Raw genomic sequence first — 22,241 nt, 5'->3', positions numbered from 1 at the left:
TTTCCACCTTTGGTGAGTGGCTAGGCAGGGCTACTGTTTGATGCTCGGGTTCAGTGACTTTGATGTAGTTACAGTAATTTTCAAATACCTTAGCAAGGTTTAGTTCTAGGATTTGTATGTGGTGCTGTATACTGTTGACATGAAATATTCCTTTTTTAATGAAGTCAGCATGGCTCAGCAGATTAGGTATAGGAAGGATGACTTAGCATGCTGGTCGGGGCCCCAGAAACCTGAGCAAATCCCCTCAGTTTCCCAGGCTGCAAACACAGATAAGTGTGAGGGTGTCTCTTAGAGAGTGCCTGTGGAAAATTTCTCTGCTTTAAAGTGATTGTTAATCCCTGCATGGAGACTTTTAGTTTGGGGACTTCACTCCTGCTCTGAGTAAGTGAGATATCCCCAGATGGGATCTGGGTCAATGGAAAGGTCAGGGTGGGTGTTAATTTGTTTGTGAAGGAGTTGGGTGTGAGGGCTTCATAGGGAGTGTCTTTGGAAGATGTTGAAATACATAGTAAATGCTAACCTTCATCTTGTCGTTGCCAGGTGTCTGGGAAGTGTTTTGTTTTCTGTTTCACAGTACCTAATAGGGACATAGGCAGATGGTTTGCAGCATTTTTAGTCATTTAGAAACTGTGAATATTAGGAATTATTTAGAAATAAATACATTGAAATAGTTTTGAATGAAGAGGTACGTTGTTAGGTTTTTCTCCCTCTGGGGCAGTACACTTGGGTCAGGCATTTCAGGTCCTGTGCTTGAGTACATTAGACAGCAAGCAGGCACATCAGCCATGTTTGCTAATGTGTACATGTAGCTTGACAAGAAAACCTTATCAACACTAAGTGTGTCTTACTGTCATATGGCCTGCAGTAGAAAACACAGAGTTCCACTGGCAACATACAGTCACAGTTTCAGCATCTCTGATAACCACTAATTTAAGGACAGAAATTTTAAGTCAAGTTGTCTAAAGTTCATGTCGCTTGTAAGGAGACCTGTCTTGCTGCTAGACCTGCAGTCTAGGGATGATTATTTGAGGAATTCACATGTCATCTGCCAGTGTTTTCACTGAATGTATATGTATGTGTGTATATATACACACACATATATATTCAAGAAAGTATGATGTGATACACATTACATGTATGGATGTTGTATGGAAAGCAGTTGACAGAGAAGCTTTAGGAATAGGGTGACTGATTGATGAGTGTGAGATCATGGTGACATGGCATGTGTGATGATAGATTATCAACCAGACTTGTCTTGCATTTGGAATGTGAATAGTAAAGTTAGCAAGTTGGCTAACCATGTCTCTTCAGGGTAGCTCTAAAAGCTTTTTAGAGTTTTCTTCACTTTTATTTTACTTCCTTACATTTTCTTTACTTTTCAGCCAAAGAGAGCATCTAGCTAAATATATTACATAATGCCCAGAGGTAACAGAGTTGAGGAGGGTACATAACTTCAGTACAGATTAAGTTGGGTGTGTCACAGAAAAGGAAACCCAACCTGTTTACTGCCTTGGACTGTGTCCTTGAGGTGTCCATTTGGAAGGCATGGCTAGTATTTGTGACACCCATTGTAACAGCTCAGTAATGGGATTAAGACCCTTCACAGGGATTTTGTAGGTATGTATGTATGGACACAGAATGTTTTTCATGAACTTTGAGGCAGATTCTAAAGTTATGTGTCTAAAGCCATTGAATCTTTGAGTAGAAAATAAACATCTTAGCCTGGAAAGCATGGTGTGGAAGGACACCATCATAAGCGGGTTCCCAGGCTCAGTCATATTGCTGAATCTGCCCCTGACTTCTGTCTCTGTTGTGGCTATGTCTGCCTCAGAGAGGAAAGAAATTTGGCTGCACTTACTGCCACATCTATCTCAGCTAACAAAAGAATGCCCCATGGTGGGGGTTACAGGTCCTGTGGTTCTGACCTTACTGTTTACTTACTTTCAAACAAGTTTTAAAACATTCGAATCAGATATATGTAGTTTTTAAAATCAGTAAGGTGATTAGCAGACTCTCATCTTTATATTCTTAAAATCTTTTCCAGAGGGAAGTGTGAAACACATCCATACACTATCCTAGACTGACCGTGTCAGCGGTGATGTTCTTGTGCTCTGGCCCAGAAACAATTGTTCAGAAAATGAAGCATGTAAAAACCTGCAGCTTTCTAGAATACAGTATTGAAGCATCTAGCAAGGTTTGGTGTCAAAAAGAAAGCTTTTTTATGATGAAGTTAAAAGAGGAATTCACACTTAGTGAAAGTCAAATAGCCTAAGAAAAAGAAATTGGAAAAATTAAGAAGGCTGGTATCCTGGGGGAGTGTGGAAAGTGACACTGGTGAGTGTCTTCTTTGTTGAGTCACTTACAGCTGACCTGCTGACCTTCCCAGACTCCCCTCATAACTTAGCCAATGCATTTCTCTTTTTGACCTTAAAAATAAATAGTTATTAATCTCTGGGTTTTCTTCAACTGTTCATCTCTTCCACTTTCATCCAAGCCCCACAAAGATCAGGCCTATGTTCTTTGTCTCCACTTACTCTTTATTTCCTCAGTTTCCTGATGTATGGGTTCCACTCCCTTGTTGATGCTAAAATTGTTGCCACTTTCTCTGAGGTGAACAAATTGCTCCACCCAGTAAGGATCTTAGATCCCATCTCTTTATCTCTTTGACTTCTGTTTCTCTTTCTTTCTTTCTTTCTTTCTTTCTTTCTTTCTTTCTTTCTTTCTTTCTCTTTCTTCTCCTTTTCTCTTTCTCCGCTTCTTCCTTTTCTTCTTCTCTTCTTCCCTCACCTTTCTTCTTCATTCTTCTTTCTTTGTGAGACAGGGTGTCTCTGTGTAACAGTCCTAGATGTCCTGGAACCCACTTTGTAAATCAGGCTGGCCTCAAACTCACAGAGATCTGCTTGCCTCTGCCTCCTAAGAGCTAGGATTAAAGGTGTGTGCCACCGCAACTGCCTGGCAGACTTATGTTTCTACTGCTGAAGATCGGAAACTTCATCTTTGCACTGGGTCCACAGTGCTCCTGAGAAGTTATCTTTTTTTTTATCTCCACAGGGGAACCTCTGGCTTGAGCAGGCCAGCATAGTGTGAACATCTTCCTGGGCAGTCATCTGCACCTTCTATCTCCACTGTCCCTGTATTCTAACAGTATTGGTAATGTTTCAGGTCTCCCTGCCTGTTCATGTTTTTTATCTTTTGTACTTGGAATATTCTTCTCCAACTGGCCCTCTCATTAGATGGCCCAGGATTCACCTACTTCATCATGCTTTCAAAAGTTAACCAGTTCCTCCTGTAATAAATATATATATATATATATATATATATATATATATATATTCACTTCTGTGTGTTTGTGTGTGTACGCGCACGGGCACGTGCATGCACGCAGGAGCCCATAGAGGTCAGAAGAGACACTGGCCCCCTGGAACTGGAGTTAGAGACAGTCGTTAGAGACAGAACTGCTCCATGGATTCTGGGAACTGAACCCAGGTCCTCTGCAAGAACAGGAAGGACTCTTAACTACTGAACAATCTCTCCAACCCCCACTTTACTCTTTTTATGTGGCTGTTTATTCAGGTATTATCTCATGTATTTCCTTTTAGGGGTTTGTATTTTGTTTTTTCTTCCTTTAGTGCACAGCACAGCTTCAGCCTCTGGTACATGTATGTTCACTGATTCCCACTAAGTGAAATGCACTTCATGGAAGTACCTATCTAATACATAAATGAGCAGGCAAAGTGGCTTAATTGGGATGATTTGGTAAAGTTCAAAAAGAAAGCACATTTGTTTACCCTCCGCTCCAACAGTTTGTGAGATTCCCATTGTCAGTTTTTCTTCTGAAGGACGTGGATATCTAAATGGAAAGAAACATCACTGGTCTGAACCTTAAGGGAGAATGGTGTGGACATCGGCAAAATGTTTCCCTTCTTTATTTTTAAGTCAGTATTGGCAGGTGCTTTCAGAGTGTAGTTTTCTGCCTTCCTCGGATAAATGGAGTCAGATTGCTGCCATTGTCCTCTACTTCTGGTAAGTAGATGAGACTGACTTATTGTATATAAGTGGATCCAAATCAAATGATATTTTCCTAGGTTAGGATACATGTTGTTTTTATTTCTTTTCCTAAAGTGTAACTCAGGTTCCCAGCCATTGACAGTTGCAGCACCTGACACTAGCCAGAGGGCACTTCAGTCAGTGGTGACCTGGTAGCCCAAAATTCCAAGGCTCTTAAGTTAATCTCTGCCTCCTGCTATGGTTGTGTAATTGCACTTGGCTGGTGGTAGAGTCATGCCAGATCTACTGTAGTCCTGGTGCATGGTCCATAGTCCAGAGTGGAGCTTTGTCTTTGCCCTAGTGAGGGAGCAGTGAGGAGCTGTAGAACCTGGTGGCCACTGTCAACCTGCCTGTCTGCCTATACTCCTCCCCTAGTCCTGATGCTGAGGTTTGCATCCTAGGCTCAGGTATGTGCTCTCCCACTTTTCCAATTGCATTTTACAAAGCTGTGTGCTTCTGTTTGATCATTTATTCTATTTCTCATTTCTTCCTCTTCATTCCTTTAACGTTATTAGAATACTATATATTCCACATGTCAAAAAACAAAACAAAACAAAACCAACTCAGCTTCTTTTGTGACAGAAACTGTAAAATCTTGAGGAGATCAAATAACTAAATAATAAAAGTTGGCAAACCATTGGATCATACCTGTATATATTACTTGAAAACAGCCACTCTGAAAGATGGCGCCTGGGTCTGCTGAGTTCAGCTGCCTCAGAGTCAGCAGTGGCAGGGCTCCTCTCTGCCCTCCTTCGTCATGCCTTCTCTCAGCCCCAGTTGCTGTACTACCTCTAACTCATTTCTCTCTTTTCCTTCCAGAGATAGTCTGTGTAGATACAAGCCAATAATTGTATTTTTATAAGGTTTAGATCTTACATTTTGGCTCTCTGCGGTTGTATTTCTGTCTCTGGGAAGTTGTGAGTAGGGCCGGGAGAGTTTATGCTTTATGAAGCACACTGTTCCGCATTGTTTCTGTGGGCAGTCTTGACACTGTTTACTGGAGGTTATATCTTGACTAACCCTAGTATCCAGGGTCAGCTCTAACTGCTTTCTGCTCTCAGATGTGTTGAGTTTCATACTTATTTTAATCTCACCCTTTTTGGGTGGGAACATAAAGTCCAGGTTGTTTGATAGTGTACATTTGGGACTGGATGTTCTGCTCTGATAGTCATCCACCTGGCAAAAGTGCTCTGTGCACCCTGTCCCCCCACCCTTGCTTTGTTGTGACTTTCTCCAGGTGCTTTACAGGATATTGGATCGGGATCTTGAGGCACAAAGGATTTGAGGTTTTCACATATTCCACCACCTGTAATGGAACCCAGATGCATCACCCAAGATTCCTGGCTCGCTGGCTCGCTGGTTTCAAGCACCAATTCAGAGCAGTTTAAAATGCATTTGAACTCTGCCAACTGCAGAGGTAGACGGGTGTAACTTGACTCCTGTTATTTCCAGAAAGCCATAGATTACCCCCAACCCCCAAACCTTTTAAAAGTCTGCAGTTAAAGATCTTTCCCATTCTGCATTTCCTCATTTTTCAGTCTTCTTGGTTTTCAGCCTTCCTTTCCCACCTACCTACCATTCCTCCTAAAACACAGCAGATCTGAGCAGATTTTGTGTTGCCAATCCATTTTGCCCTCTTAAGGTTCCAGTTGGATGGTCCTGTGTCCGTATGTACAGCCTGTATTGTTGGAAGGCTCTTCAGTAAACTGTGCTGGGAGATGATCAGTAAAGGGGCTGGGGTCACTCTATAATCCCAGAGAGAACGTTGCATATTTTCACATCTGAATATTTGGAAGAGTTTATTGTTTTGTTTTTTGTTTGTTTTGTTTTTTTTGTTTTTTGATGGGGTGGTGGTGGTGGATAATGGGGACTGAACCTGGGGCTTTGTATTTGCCAAGCAAAGACACTGTCCCCAAACTGTACTCCTGGACTTTTTATTATTCATTTTTATTTTTGAGACAGAGCCTCAGTAAGTGGCATGGGGTAGCCTAGAAATCATTTGTAGTCCAGGCTGCCTTGGCCCTAGCATTCTTCTGCCTCTGCCTCTCAAATATGGAGGGTTATAGGAGGCACCACCAGGCAAGGGAAAAATGTTCAAGTTCCTACACTTGTTTATCCCCTGGCTGGTACCTCCAGTTGAGTCAGTGTTTACCACATTTGTTTATCTCCTGGATCGTACCTCTAGTTGAGTCAGTGTTTACTTTTGCATTGTTTGTGTGGACTGCCTTCCAGTTGTGTGAGGGTTCGATGCCCTTGAATAATGTAGGTGCAAGTGCTTCAGAAGCCTCCAGATCAAAAGATGCAGCTTGAACATGGAGACCCTTATTCCCACAGTGACAGTTTGCCTTCCCCACATACTTTATTCTTTTGAACATAATTTACAGAAGATGACAGTGTAATTTCTCTGATGTTTTTGTTAACCGTTTCTGAAAATTGCCCTGGTATCCTGTTTGAGTCAGGTGTTGATAAGAACTGTGGTGCCTTTTACTAGTGGCAGAGCATCTGGTCTGTGCTGTCTGCTGTTGGTGGTGGTGAGTTTCCATGAACAAGAGCCTTTCGATCTGAGGGTTTCCGAATCCCACGGTAGCTCTTCAGACACTTACCACTCTGTAAATCAACGAAATAAACTGTCATAGTAACAGCATTACAGCAGGTGCTGACAAGAGGCTTCCAGGTAAAGGAGTGAAACAGAAGAGAACCCTGAGTTTAAGGTGTTCCCAAGGTGAACTGCGATACACTCATGAAATGGACTCCACAATCTTCCTCTGGCAAATTATGTACAGAGAAAACATGTGTTCCATGGCTAGACATGTGTTCAGTGAACATCTGTGTTCTAGGCATTGCACTGATTCCACAGACTTCAGTGAACATCTGTGTTCTGGGCATCTGCACTGACTCTATAGAGTTCAGTGAATGTGCTCAGGTTACAGTTGAAGACATGCAGCTGAATGGTTACTTCTATGTTCCTTTTCTTTTCTCCTTTAAATTCTTGCTGCATACCTGAGAGGGAGGTTTAGATCATCCATGGGTGAGGATGACAGAGAGGTTAGGAACTAGATCATGTGTCCCTAGTCTGTGAGAAGCATAAACTTCCCATGACCATGGGTTTTCCATCTCACCATGATGCTCAGGCAGGATGAATAGCAGTGTGTAATTTGGAGCTGTGCTACAGCCTTGTAATCTAAATAGAATATTTGTAGCTCTCCATTGACTCTAGGATCCAGGTATTCTACAGATTATGGCTTTTTAAAACGTTGTCCACTTGTGACCACTTCATCCAAGAAATTTTTATATAACCTCAGGTATATAGATAGATAAAATATATAAAGCAAACATTTCTGATAATAAAATTTTATCTTAATGCAATTATTTGATATACATATAATTTTACCATTTATTAAGGATAAAAAATGACATTTGCATAGTAATTAGATGAATGTGCTTATTTTTACAGAAATAATTAAATGATGGCTGCATAGTTGCTACTGCAGAAGGTAGAGCATCTTGTCTGTTGGGTCACAGAGCTATTAAGTGATGAAAACTGAGTGGGCTTAACCTTCCCTCTTCCCAAATGCCTTTTTTACTCAGCATCCCGGAGATGAATGATTTTGATACTCAGCAACATTTATCAAGCCCTTGCCATATACAGCATGCTGCACTGGATGCTGTGAGTTTGTACTGGAAGATAGAGACTTCCACAGTTCTGCTCTCTGTATAATTTAATGGTAGAGTTAGTATAATAGCCTGAGAAAAAGACCCAGACTTTGGCTTATTTAACTATATAAGCACAAGTAAAGCCATGTTGCTACAGTGAAATAAATGTCAGCACTCACTGCGGGCAATATGAAGCATTATCTGGTTGGTATCTACAGCTCTGAGAAACTCTTTAATGCTTGTTCCTGCTGGTGTCTTCCAGTCCTTCACCTCCCATGGCTAATGCATAACTGCATTCAAATCTCTAATTGTTTTTAATGACTTACTAATTCTTTCTTGTGTGTGCATGAATGTTTGGTTATATATGTGTGTGTACCACGTGTGCTTGGTGCCTGAGGCCAGAAGAGGGTGTTGGATCTCCTAGAACTGAGGTCACAAAGTTAGTTTTGAGATGCCATATGGTGTTCAGAATGAGACCAAGATTCTCTGGAGAGCATCAAAGTGCTGCTAAGCATGGAGCCATCTCACCAACCACTCCATTAATTTAAGGGAGGAAATCTCGACAGTTGCCCCTGGCTTCCTACCCTTGTTCCTGAGAGGCTTGTCATCCCATCTTCCTTCACATCTCAAGGTCCTAGCCTGTTGGCTGTGCTCTCTGCTCTTTCTTTTCTTTGTGATTGACTGCCTCCTCTGTCCCCAGCCCCCAGAGTGCTTTTGTCTTGTTATTCCTCATAACATGTTTCGTATTTAGGTGACATCTGAGTCTCCATCTGCAGCCAACATTTCTCACCTAACTTTATGCTGTTTCCTGCAATGTCACCAAGTGCTCACATTGTCACTGGAGGAAGTGCAGTTCATCATCCCTTGACTAGTTAAAGACGCAGTGGTCAGTGCCAGAAACCTGAGGGTTGTCTTACAGCCCACCTCTCCTTTTGCTAGCCCCTGTCATTCCCTAAACCTTGCTTGCTGATCCCATCTTGAGCCAGCCAGGCTCACTGACTGTTCCCTGGTGTATTAGCTTAGGTCTCATCTCTTGCCTGTGTTTCTGTGGTATAGTCCTAACTCCTTCCCCTTTGATCCTGGTTCCATCATATCTGTCGAATACTTAAGTACTAAGATGAGTTAAAAAAAAACAAAACAATCAAGCTGTGTTCCCTCCTCCAAGGCCAGATCTTTCCTACTATGCTCAGCCACTGATGGAGTGAGTATACAGCAGTTCCTACCTGTAGCTGCTTTGGCAACCCCAGGTTTCTTGAAGTTATCCATAGGCCACTGTGCATTCTCATCACGGTGCCATTTATAAACCTTTTTATTGATTACTTTAATTTTAAAAAGTCATATGCTGGCTGATAGTTAGAGACTAATTGTGGTTGCCTGCATTCTGACTAATATCCAAGGCCGGTCCCTTAGGGTAGTGGCTTGTCAAGTTGTCAGAAGTCAGCCTGTCTGCTCGTCCCTCCTTTAGTGTGTGCATGAGTGCAGAAAAAGTGCTAGATTTATTGACTGTTCAGACCATTAGATGAGACTATATAGAGAAGACTTTACCTAAATTTGGCACCAGAAGAAACAGCATTCTCTATTAGGTAGGCTTAGGTCCAATCAAAAGCCACTTGGAAATGGAGGACAGTGGCTTACATTAGACTATTATCTGTCACTGGAATTCCTAAGGTACCTGCCAATCTGACATCTTAGGTCCATGGAGATCTTGGGGAGGGATCCCATTTTTGTGTACACGTCCATCAGTTTATTTCCTGAACCATGCTCCAGGAAGGCATCTGTTCTGCAGCAAAAGAACAGGAAACAGGAAGCAGAAGGAAGATTAGGTGGAAAGCACTAGCTGTCTTCAAGATTTCTGGAAATTAACAGAGATTTCTATCCCATCAGCAACAGCTTATTCATACATTTCTAAAGACAAGTATGTGTGTGTATGTGTGCACCCACCACAAGTATATACACACAAAGGTTTTGTTACTGTGGGAAAAAATAAATTTCAAGGGACAGTATTAAAGGATTTGTGTGAACTATGCATACTTAGCCTGATGTTTAATCTGCACCTTCTATTCAGTCTTTTTAATTACTACATGAATCTTATATACCAGCCAAAGCATCCTTGTTATCCATGGTTGGAAGAACCCTCCTCCTCTAAATGCTGAACTACCTTTTAGGGATATTGTGCACAGCATGCTGAGCTATCATTGCTGTCCTCTCACGTTCCGTAGTCTCCACAGCAGAAGTTTGCCTGGGGTATTAATGTACTTTATCCACCTGCAGTGCCCAGCCACCTGCCTCATAAACAACAACAAAAACAAAATAGTTCTTACATGAATAAGCAGATAATTTTGATGATTTCCAGGTTTCTTGTAGACTTTTCAGAAAAGAAGATGGACCAGCCTAGTGGAAGAAGTTTTATGCAAGTATTGTGTGAAAAATACAGTCCTGAAAACTTCCCTTACCGCCGTGGCCCTGGGATGGGAGTCCATGTCCCAGCCACTCCTCAGGGCTCTCCTATGAAAGGTAAGGAAGGTGGAACAAAGAACATGCATTTGTCTGCGATTATTTGGGCTGGAGTACAACATCATCGCCTCATTTGTGAATGAGTGCCTTTATTTGGAATCGTGAGTCCAATGGTCATCACTGCATGTTATGATTCCAGTGTTTTCTTAAAGAGCTTTCTTCCAGACTGTCCATGAGTTTTAGTTGTCTTTGCAGGGCAACACTGCTACTTGGGGAATAACCCTTCAAGTGCATATCCTTTCAAGGAACTGAAAGGTACAGAGTGGTACAAGGCTAGCTGATGCCCTTAAGGACCTTCACAGGTTCTTGGGTTATATTACACGACATTCACATTTATGAAGCTATAACTCAGTGTAACTTATGTTGAGCCAAATGAAAACCATAGTGATTAAGAAAGGAATTTAGAAGATAATACTATCAGGAAAAGGTTCAAAGGTTAACTAGCCCTTGGAGAATGTAGAGTATGGTTAGAGAGGAGACTAAGACGTTCTTAAAGAGGGAGGTGTGCAAGGTGGGTTTTGGCTAGCTTTTTACCTTCGCTGTACTTAATAGATTTTAGAAGTAAGTTCTTTGTAATTAAGGGGAGTTCACAGGAATCATTCCTTATTTCAGTACTCAGAGTCTACTGACAGTCATTTTTCAATGTAACTGTCTCCAGCCTGGTAGAAGTGAGCCCCTGAGTTGGCAGTTTGTTGCCCAGACTATGTTCTACATCTTAGAAATTTGATACTAAATAGCACTTAGTAGAAAAACTATATAATTCAAGGCCTCAAATTATAAATCTTGACCTTCAGGAGCCCTTGTTTTTTTTTTTTTCCAAATGGGAGAAAAAGTGGTTGAAGTGTCACGTTTGTCCCTTTCAGTAAGATAGTAAGAGTGGTTTTGCTGACATATGCTCTCTAGAACAGGCAGTGGCCAGACTTGGTATTTGGCTGACCATATTTTGCCTATTATAAATTCTGAAACTTTTTCTCCAATTAAGAATTTGTTTGAAAAGAAGGCTGTATTTTCATATGGGAAAATTGTGTTAACACATGAATATAAAATGGGAATAATTGATAGGCAGGATATAACAAAACAGCATTTTTATGGTCTTTCTGTGAGGAAGATGTTATGAACACACAAACTTGAAGACAAGGTGGCTTAGCTAATAGCTCATTAGTGATTTGAGATTTTTTTAAAATTTTTATTGGTTCTTTGTGAATTTCACATCATGCCTTCTGATCCCACTTATCTTCCTTGTCCCCTTGAATCCACTCTCTGCCCTTGCAAACTCCCCCCAAATCAAAATCAAATTTAAAAGTAAAGCCAAACCAAACAAAACAAAAATGAATCTCATCGTAGAAACTGTAGTGTGGCCCATCCAGTCACACAGTTTACCCTGTTATCTGTTGGTCTTTACTTGCCAGTGTTCATTACCATTAGTCATTGGTCTGCCTCGAGGCCTCTGGTCTCTGCTACACCATTAATAATGAGCTTTCAGTGGGGCTCCTCTTGGATAGCCTGTTGTTGTCCTGTGCCATGGAGATACTTCTGTTTTGGATCTGTGGGTTTGTTCCCTTCACATGCTCCAAAAGTTAATAGATTTGGTGGATGTTGCGGAGGTGATGGGAGCAACTCTCTGCTGAATCAATGAGTGAATTGTTAGAGATAATTTTTGAAAGGAGCATTTGAGAGAAAAGAGAGTGCAAATACTTTAGAACTGCAGGCTTGAGGTCAGTCAATGGTGCTGTGAGCCACAGGTTGCCGAAGTCTGATGTGCAGGCAAGAAGATGACAGTGTGTGTGTGTGTGTGTGTGTGTGTGTGTGTGTGTGTGTGTGGTAACTGGCAGATGTCCAGCTGGGAGCAGAGAGCTAAGAAGACTTTTTGTGGTGGGAGTTCAGCAATTCTGAGTTCCTCCTGGCCCATATTGAACTCTCAAGGCCCCAAGATCCCATTATATTTCCTAGGCCCTCTTGGAATGTGGGGGATACAGTTAGTTTTTTGTTATCTGATTATTGCTGGGTGCTAAACATACATAGGCAAGAATTAGGTTGTAGCAGAATTGCCATCAAAGAGACCAGAGAGACTTGATGGAATCCAGCATTTGATGGAAGCAGATGCAGAGCCCTACAGCCAAACATTAGGCGGAGCTAAGGGAGTCCTCCAAAGGAGGGGGGGAGAAAGGATCAGAGGAACTAGAGGGGTCAGGGATACCAAGAGAACACAGCCCACAGAATCAATGGACTGGAACTCATGGGTGCTCAAAGAGATCAGGGAGCCTATAGGGGTCTGACCTAGGTCCCCTTCATATATGTTATGACTGAGTAGCTTGGTGTTCTTATGGGATTCCTAACAGTAGGAGTGAGGGCTGTCTCTGACTCTTTTGCCTACTCGTGGTACCCTCTTCCCCCTACTGTGTTGCCTCATCCAGTCTTGATGTGATGTATGTGCTTGATCTTATTGTAGCATGTTATGTAGTGTTTGGTTGATGTCCCTGGGAAGCGTGCTCTTTTCTGAGGGCAGATGGAGGGGGTGGATCTGGAGGAGAGGGGAGGCAAAGGGGAGAGACTGGGCGGGGGAGAGAGGGGAAACTGGTCGGGATGTAATGTATGAGAGAATAATAATACTATATAAAAAGAATGAGGGTGAATGGAGCAAGTTTTTTGTTTTATGTTTTTTTTCTCTCCTATGGTTCAGATCGCCTCAACCTCCCAAGTGTGCTCGTGTTGAACAGTTGCGGGATTACCTGTGCAGGAGATGAAAGAGAAATTGCTGCCTTCTGCGCTCATGTGTCAGAACTCGATCTTTCTGACAACAAACTCGAAGACTGGCATGAGGTAAAGCTTGTGCGTCACAGCTTGGGGAAAGACATTGGTCACAGATATGTTCTTGCTTGTGTTTTACATTGCTGTATTTGGGGAAAGGCATTGGTCATGGTTATGTTCTTGCTTGTGTTCCTTTACATCCTGCTGACTCTGGTTCTCACTTGGGACTCCCTTGCCCTCTGAATGTGTCAATGTAAACAGCACCTGTGGTGTATTTTCAGTTAGTGCTTATTGCTATGACCCTGTTTTTATTAGTGTGGGCAGCACAGAGACATTTTATTCCAGGCATCGAAAGGTTAATGAGTCTACAGGAGGCTTCGTTTCTCAGCCCTGCATCCTCTGCTCACTTCTGTTTGTCTCTACAGATTGACTTAGAATTGCTTCCACTGAAGCCAAGATTATAGTCATTTTCTTGTTACCGAAATCTGTGAGAAATCCTTCAGAACTTTCCTTTTCTTAGCCACCTGTTGAGAAGTTTGATAAATCGGATGCCCTTTGACCTCAGAGTAACTCCAACTGCATACTAACAGTGTCTTAATATTCCTTCTTGTTATTATAGATATCATTACTTACCTGATCAAACATTTCCTGATAGAAACCACCACAAAGTATACGGGAAAACCAGTTCTTCCTACTTGGCTAATTCGAATTATGCTCATAGTTTTTGCTTTGACTCCGTGGAAATTTGCTTAATGGGTTTTTCCATGCTGTTGTATCCTGCTTTCTCCATCATTGTATAGTGCACCACAGACTGCTGAAGCAAGCGAATCATGCTGGACCCTACTGCATGGCATCCCTCCCTTGCTTTTTCTTGCTTAGCAACCAAGGTTTGAATCCTGAGGAATGGCCCTCATCACATAGCTCTCTGCTATTTCTAGACCTTCATGTCCATCTTTAGCACTGAACTGTCATTTGTGGCATATCATACGCAAATGGCATGGGAGCTCCCTGGATTTATTCATGCAAACCCACCAATCTCCTTTTTCTGTCATCTGCTGGCCACATCCTGGGTTGTCATCCCTGTGTCACATTCCCCGGCTCTCAACTCAGGCATCAGATTACCCCAGAGCATCTGTGCTCACTGCTACAGAAAGACTTATCCCAGCCTGGTGTGGTCTCTTGCTGACTTCTCCTAGAGACTGTGAGCTTTGTTTTCAGTGGCGATTTCTGTCTTCTTAAAATCACCACCATCTGGTGTACAAAGCATCAGGTGTCTGTTGCCTGTGTTAAGGAATGACTGACTGCATTTATGGATTGGTGAAGACTGCTTGCTGTAACTCTTACTGTGACTTCCCAGAATTCACCTGGTCTATTAACGCTTCTCACTCACCAGTATACAGGTGCTGATAATTAGCCATTGAAATGCTCTGTAGCTATCAAGTGTTACACAAATCCTAAAACAGCTTTCTTGTTTAAGAAAACTCTGTGAGCTGTTTGTTCAGCATTTTTATATGTTTGTTCCACTGTTATATTTAATCTGGTGTCTGTGTCTTAGTGGTAGTTCCTGTTGTGATAGGATTTTTATCAAAATTCTTGAATGTTCATGTCACCTGATTTAGAGCTGTTTGAGTAGTTTCTACACATACATTTATCTATTTGCCTGTATAAACTACTTGTCATACTGCCCACAAATCATAGCTTGTACTCTCTCAGTCCTCTGAGACATCCATTCACCAGGCATGCTCTGCCCACACTGCCCAGGTGCAGTTAGAGCTGCCTTGCTAACCCTCCTGATCTGTGACTCGCCTCAGTCCTGCTGCTGAAGCTGACTCCCAGGGTTGGGTAGGTTTGTGCTTTGCTGCCCTGGGGCTTGGAAGGTGGGCGTTTGGACCAGAACCTCCTCTGACTCCATCCTCTGCTGAATTCTCTAAATTAGTTGTGTGGGGATATGAAATGTTACACAGGCTGGATTTTGGCCTGTACTTTGACTATGCACCTGAGCTTTTGCTAGGTAGTGAAGGCAGTTTAATAACCATGTAATTGAACTTCAGAGGGGAGCTGTTTGTAGAATGGGCCAGCACACAGAACTTGCACTAGGAACCAGGCTTTTTCTCTGCTTTAGCAAAGACCTGTGGTATTTCCCAAACCACACTGCTTACAGCCAGGGGCAGCATATTTATTTAAAGTGTATCTGCACTTCGTTTGAGCATTCTCCTGTGTACATGGTAGCCCTTTGATGCTGTTGCTTTCACATTTCTCCTCTAGTTTATTCTGGTTTTTACCATTCCTTGTAACCCTCCTATTCCTAACTATAGTTGATCCCACTGTTTTAGAGAATATATTTAAGCATAAATGGACTAGAGTACTACAACAAAAGAACACTGTTTTGTTTTTTGTTTTTTTTGTTTTTTTGTTTTTTGCCTTGATTAAACTTTGCCAGGCTACAAATGCTTCATAGGTTACTACTGGTTTTAAGACATCATATTTCAATCCTCTTACAACCTATGTATGAAGATCATTTGTCCCTAGACTTTAACCAAGCCGACTTCAGCCTGTATTAACATAGCAATGTGGAACAAAAGTAATGTAGAATGTTCTTTGGGTTTTCTGAGTGATTGCTAACATTACAAGTTATGAGCCATTTCCTTTGTTTTAAGCTCTTGGCTGCTATATATCTTAAGGCTAAAACACATATGGGTGAGAAATGTAATAGTTTGGAGAGAGGTACAAATGTGTCCATTTTTCTTAATTGGTCACCTGTATATAAAGCAATTGCACTTTTTAGCTACTGACTTGAATTTTTGGCTGGATAGAATTTTGTGAGACCTTTCCCAACATATCTCTGTTTCCTCTCCCCCCTTTTTTTTCTTATCGAAACCATTTGTAAAAGAAATTGAATCAAGTGTTTGAGACAAGGGAGGAGTTAGCCAGTCAAGTGAGGTAGAGAAAAGCTTGAGCATAAATTACAGATTGTTATCCTCAATCCCTTCCCCATTTTCCTTACATCTTTAGTTTCCTCCTTTAGAGATGCCAGGGTAGAGGACCGCCTGTGAGATGCTGGCACTATAGAGACCGTAGAGGTGATGCCAGTTTATCGCCTCACTTTTGCACGTGAGCAAACTCAACTCATTCTGGCCAGAGGAGTCTTTTATTTTTAACTTAAAGACACCACGTGAAGAGCTGCCTTAGAAACTCAGTGGAGTATGTCACCTTTGCCGTTGGGACATTTTTCTGTCAGTTGAATCAATAGTCTATTTTCCTTATTGTCCATGGGAGGTTACACAGGAAGCCTTGTTCATCTTCATAGTTTAAAAGAAAATATTCATTTCTAACACATAAAACATTTCCTGCCTGATTGCTTAGCTTGTGTCCAGTGTAGTGTGTAGGAATATACACAGTGCCTCCACTGGACACTTGGCCAGTGTAGATGGTAAAGAGAGGATCACACAGCTGTTAGCCTTGGGATACCCCAGAATTTGTTTCACAACCTTTTAGGTAACTTACATTTTAGTATTTTGCTCTTTGTTATAGAAACAGAGTGAGGAGTGGATGTACAAGAAGAGTTTACATTTTGCTTCTGTTTAATTGGAGTTGTACTGTTGCTAGAAATTAATAAATAGAGCATGCTCCTTAAAAGAGGTGATGGGTCATCGTCTTCTGTGGGAAAGTCCTTGTCATTGTATTTGGGTCACGGAATGTAATACACTGTTGGTCTCTGTGTGAGCTATTAAGCTGTGTTGTAGTCACAGCCTAGATTCCAGATTCTAGGCACGTATTGCATTATGGTTTGGTAACATTCACTCACAGAAGTGATTGAGAGAGAATATTCTCATACTCTTGGCATCCCTTACACTTAAAACAGCAGCTCAGTGCATCTTCCCTGTCGGTAGCTTGTTTCTTCGTTTGTGGAACATTTAGTGTACAGAATGGATGAACAGTGAATATGAGGGCCTTTTCCTCTGACAGACTCCTGGGAGCCTTCCTGGAGTTAATCTCACTGAACAGAGCAGACCCAGTGACTAGATGCTGCTGCAGCTCACATTTTCTTCTGCTTGTGGTCCTCTCTGGATGTACTCAGCATCTCTTCCAGAGCTCTGAAAACAAACTGATACAAAGATGTCAACCATGAGTGACATCCATATACATCTCATTAACCCCTCACAAGGTCCTGGGACATCCGAGTACTTTCCCCTTTCACCAGTGAAGAAACAGACTTGGAAAGGTTAAGTGATGAAACCAGTCAGCTAACAAGTGTCGGAAACTGATTTGAAAGCAAGCCTTCCAACACTCTGAAATCAGTTCTACCGCTCTTTTCTGACTCCAGCACTACCTGCCCCCCCACCCCGTGACTCTTAATACATTTATAGGCATTGGGCATCACTCCATGCTTCCTTCACTTGGTCCTTACTGACAGTGCCAACTATCCTTCAGCTGCTTTTCATTTTCTTCAGGTTGTATTCATGATGTACTATGGGACCATCGCCAAATTATCTAATGTCTCTGAGCTTCAGTTTCCTCCCTTGTCACAGTCAGAGTCACATCTGGCAGATTGCTTAGAGAGTTAGTGTCCAGAAAGCCACAACTGTGCAGAGCAATTAGGTAGACTCAGTCACGTCTCCTGCCCCACTTTTTTGTATAAGTTTCTAGGTAAGCCATAAATTGGTGACCATACTTCCTCCTTCACCAGTGTCTGTCTGTCTGTCTGTCTGTCTGTCTTTCACCTGTCTATCTATCTATTGCTCTATACTGGATGTCTTGGGCTTTTGAATAAATACGTTTTAAAGTTTTATTTGCTTTTTGCCTTGGAAGCAAACTGAAGCATCCCTAAGTGACGATGTCTCTCAAGGCAGTTTTGGACACACACATCATTACAGGAGGCCTGGGGGTGAGGTTGAAGAAGCCTTTACTCAGCCTTAATGTGGTTTTGAGAATGAGAGGGACAAGGTAGTCAAAATTGCATGGCTTAATATTAGCTCTTTAAAAACGTATAGCCTAGAATACCATCCAAATTATCCTTTTATCTTACTTATGCAAGAGTGCATCATACTGGGCAAAATCAGGGCCTTGCTAATGGTCACATAGGGAGGGAATCCTTCCCTGTGCCACTAACTCTCAGTTATGCTATTCTTTCTTGGAAACAGACTAAATTATTTGCCTCAATTTGTGGAAGTCACTTCTGCTGCTCTGTGGGTGCCTTTGCTAAGTGGGACTCCCTGAGGTAAAAGGCCCTTCACCTGGGGACCTGCTCACTCAGGCCCTCCTGCACATGACTGCTCTTTAAAAGCCCCAATTACTGCCTGATTCACACCTCTCTCTTTTCTCCACAGGTCAGTAAGATTGTGTCAAATGTTCCTCAGTTGGAGTTTCTAAACCTGAGTTCCAATCCTCTGAATCTGTCGGTTTTAGAGAGAACATGTGCTGGGTCCTTCTCGGGGGTTCGAAAACTTGTCCTCAACAACAGCAAAGCATCATGGGAAACAGTGCACACAATACTTCAGGAGTTACCAGAGTAAGCCCAGTGTGCATGGGGGAGCGGGGCCATGTTTGCCATCTGCATCTCTGCATAGAATTTCTGCTGATCTCTCCTCTCAGAAACTCTAGAGATGCAGGTTGAATGGAGAAGGATCAGAAAAATGAAGTCACTGGAGTGGGGGTGTGTGGCGACCTGCTCACTTTCCAGAAGCATAGCTAGGGGACATGGTATGGCATCCTTCCCCAGAAAATACCACTGAGAAGCACTTGTCATCCTGAGCTCCTCAGCCTTTCTACGTTTCAGTCGTCCAATTACCTGATTTAACAATTGTGCTTTAACTCTTTCCTTTGGAAGGAAGAACAATGCTAGTATCTCTAAAATGTATTGACATTGTGATGACTAGGTACCTCTGTGGGCTGATGCAAAGTGGACCTGGCATGTGAGTGACAGTTGTGTGGCTTGGTCTGTTTGTAAGGTTCCTAGCAGTGAGATCAAGACCTGTTCCTGGTACTTAGCTGACTTTGAGAACCTGTTCCCCATGCTGAATTACCTCAGCCTTGTTGCAGGGGGAGGAGCTCAGTCCTACCTCAACTTGATGAGCCATGCTTTGTTCAAGTCCACGGGAGGTCTGTTACTTTCTGAATGGAGACAAGGGAGGAGTGGATGAGAAGAGGGGCTAGATGGGAGTTTGGGGAGAACAGGAGGGAAGGAGAGGAGGGGTGGGGGAAACTGTGGTCAGTATGGGAGAGAAATGAAAACAAAGTTAATAAAATAAAAAGAAATTTTACTTTGGGTTGCCAGTTCAGGAATATTTTGTTCTGTTCTGTTTGTGTCTATTTATGGGTGTAACTGTACAGAGGAAACTCTCAAAGAAAGAAATGAAGTTGGAGTTTCTTTGACTTTCTAAGTATAGAAATTCTCCAAGTCCCCAGAACCTGGCCTCACACCACTGGCTGCACCTGGGTTCCTCACTGTGAAGCAGTCAGCTCTCTTCACGATGTACAGCTTCCAAAATGGCATTGAATTAATTGTTTCTTTGAGACAGGGTCTCATGAAGCCCAGACTGGCCTCACACTTATCTGTAGTTGAAGCTGGCCTCCTGGCTCTACCTCCTGGGTGCTAGAATGACTTGTATGTACCATTAGATGTGGCAGTTGGTTAACTTTTAAACTCAGATGTCACTTGCTAACCATGTGACTCTTGACAAGCCCTTAACCTCTTTGGACTCAGTTTCCTTGTCTGTGAAGTAGACACCATTATATAAATGGTCCCGGCACAATGCCTGACACAGGGCATAGAGATTTGGTGGTTATTATTTCTTTTTATAAACATTTGTCCATGTCATATTCTGGAATTTTCTTTTCTTGCCTCTCAGCTTAATTAAGTTTATTCCTCCTTGAAAGCCAGGGATCCTTTCCTGGTTGCAGTGTTCCACTTTGGTTTCATTACTGCAGAAAACACACTTGTTCTAAGAGTTAGTGCTGCATACTTTGGCTCAGTTAATCACGGGATTAATCTAGCAGCAGCTCCTACCAGTCTCTGTTGCTTTATACTGGACTAGCCTTCCCAGCGATACACTATTTTGAGCTTCAGAAAAACTCCTTTGTATTTTATCTATAATACATACCAGAGTCTCACATATAGTGAATATTTATTTAATTTTAGTTTTTAAGACAGGGTATTACTGGGTAGCCCAGGCTAGCCTTGAATTGATGCTCTTCCCACCCCAGCCTCCTGGGGTTACTGGCACCTGCCTCTTTTAGTTATTGAATGCATGGCAGTGTATGTGAAGGTAAAACTCAACTGCTCTAAACAATTGGCTGTTTCCTTTCTCTCTGCAGTTTGGAGGAGCTCTTCCTGTGCCTTAATGACTATGAAACAGTGTCTTGTCCTTCTGTTTGCTGTCATTCCCTTAAGCTCCTACACATAACAGACAATAACCTCCAAGACTGGACTGAAATCCGAAAGCTCGGTGTAATGTTTCCTTCACTGGATACCCTGGTCCTGGCCAACAATCACTTGAATGCTATCGAGGAGCCTGCTGACTCCCTGGCTAGGTTGTTCCCTAATCTGCGATCCATCAGCCTTCACAAGTCAGGTGAGGCACAGGCTTCCCTCGTTCTATGTCAGGCTGGTCAAGTTCATGATGGAATATAATAAAAATGTGTTTTAGTCATAGCTGTGCTGCTAACAGAGTGGGTTTCCAGGTACCTACAATCCATTACATTTAGGACATAATTTTCTTTGTAAGTACTCTAATAAGTACTAAAGACCATAGAATTATTTTCGTAATTTATATCTTATACATTAAAAAGGGTCATAAAGGAGTAAAATGGAAGTTATTAAAAGACAGAAAAAAAGAATTATAAACTACATCATTTTACCTAGGTGTAGGGTAAGGAATCCTAGTCTGGCAGCCTTTTTAAATGGTCATCTATACATTCTTCATTATTACCATATTGCTATTGTGTCCTGTACATTACAAGAATAAAAACATGTTAATGATTTTTACTTATTTACAAATTTAGGCTCACAGCAAACTTAAGTAGAAAGTACAGATGGTTCTCATGTATGTGCAACCTACCCCCACTTTCTTCCTTCTACCCCCAACTGGTACATTTGTAACATGTCCATGAATGAACTGGTTCTGACACGTCATGCATCTGAGAGTCATTGGTGTCTCTTAGGGTGTGTGTACCCCATGGGCTTTGAGAAATGAACAGAGCAGCTCCTCCATGTGGTGTGCACGGGTCAGCTCAGTGTTCTCCCGGTGCCCCGTGATCCACCTGTTTACCCCTCTAACACTGACATGCTCTGATCCTGATCCTGTTGTCTCTGCACTTCTGCCTTTCCCACGCGGTCATTTATTTAGAGTCACACTGTGTGGAGCCTGTTTAAGCCATTTTCTTTCACTTAATAGTTCACATTTAAGCCACCATGCCTTTTCATGGCTTGAGATGTCCTTTCTTTTTGGCCCAGATGATACTCCATTTTCTAGGGTATCACAGTTTATCCATCCCCTGCTGAAGGGCTTTGGTTTAACTTTCAGGTTTGGACAGCTATAAGTAAAGCTTTAACCATCTGTGCATATTTTCAAGTGGACATAAGCTCTCAGTTTGTTTAAGTAAATAATAAGGATGCGACAGCTGAATCGTAGTAAGATTGTACTTAGTTTTGTAAGAAACCCTAAACTCTCAGAGTAATTATACCATTTTTCCATTTCTGCCAGCTGTGAATGAGAGTCGTGTTGCCCCACATGCTTGACAGCATTGGGTGTTGGCAGTGATGTATGCTTTTTAACTTATAATAGGTGTCTTGAGTTTGAAGTTCCCTAACTGCCAAATGGGAAAGAGCCTGTCTGCTTGCTTGCCATCTGTTGTCATCTGTGAAAAGGTGTCTGTTCAGGGATTTTTGCACTTTTAGTTACAGTAGGTTGTTAGTTGGATTGTAATTGGGTCATTAGTTGGGTTGGGTTGTAAGATACTGTTCTTGGGAAGATGAGAGCAAACACTCCAGATAAGGGACTGATGAAAAACCAAAGTACAGATACCACTAAAGTCCAACTTGATGAACCAGTGGGTTTTAGTGGGGATATTATAGAAATAATGGGGGAGAGGTCACTCACAGAAGTAGTAGGTTTTAGTGGGGATATTATAGAAATAATGGGGGAGAGGTCACTCACAGAAGCAGTAGGTTTTAGTGGGGATATTATAGAAATAACGGGTGAGAGGTCACTCACAGAAGCAGTGGGTTTTAGTGGGGATATTATAGAAATAACGGGTGAGAGGTCACTCACAGAAGCAGT

General features: G+C 42.1%; 1 protein-coding gene across 3 annotated transcripts in view; it reads left to right on the top strand.

Annotated features, from left to right (window-relative positions):
- The window catches only part of LOC100753259 (tubulin-specific chaperone cofactor E-like protein), a 142,815-nt gene that overhangs the window by 11,349 nt on the left and 109,225 nt on the right, over nucleotides 1–22,241 (top strand). The window contains exons 2-5 of one of the 3 annotated variants that reach the window (XM_027411879.2): nucleotides 10,066–10,215; nucleotides 12,896–13,035; nucleotides 18,291–18,472; nucleotides 20,278–20,534. In XM_027411879.2, coding sequence (XP_027267680.2) covers nucleotides 10,083–10,215; nucleotides 12,896–13,035; nucleotides 18,291–18,472; nucleotides 20,278–20,534 — 712 coding nt within the window. In that variant the 5' untranslated portion in view covers nucleotides 10,066–10,082. Of the gene's footprint in view, nucleotides 1–10,054; nucleotides 10,216–12,895; nucleotides 13,036–18,290; nucleotides 18,473–20,277; nucleotides 20,535–22,241 lie in introns of those variants that run through there. The other 2 variants (XM_035443595.1, XM_035443596.1) reach the window with 2 other exon arrangements.

The sequence above is a fragment of the Cricetulus griseus genome, chromosome 4, assembly GCF_003668045.3.
Source record: "Cricetulus griseus strain 17A/GY chromosome 4, alternate assembly CriGri-PICRH-1.0, whole genome shotgun sequence".
Taxonomy (NCBI): Eukaryota; Metazoa; Chordata; class Mammalia; order Rodentia; family Cricetidae; genus Cricetulus; species Cricetulus griseus.
The sequence above is the reverse complement of the archived record's forward strand: the minus strand, read 5'-3'. Positions and strand labels throughout refer to the sequence as shown.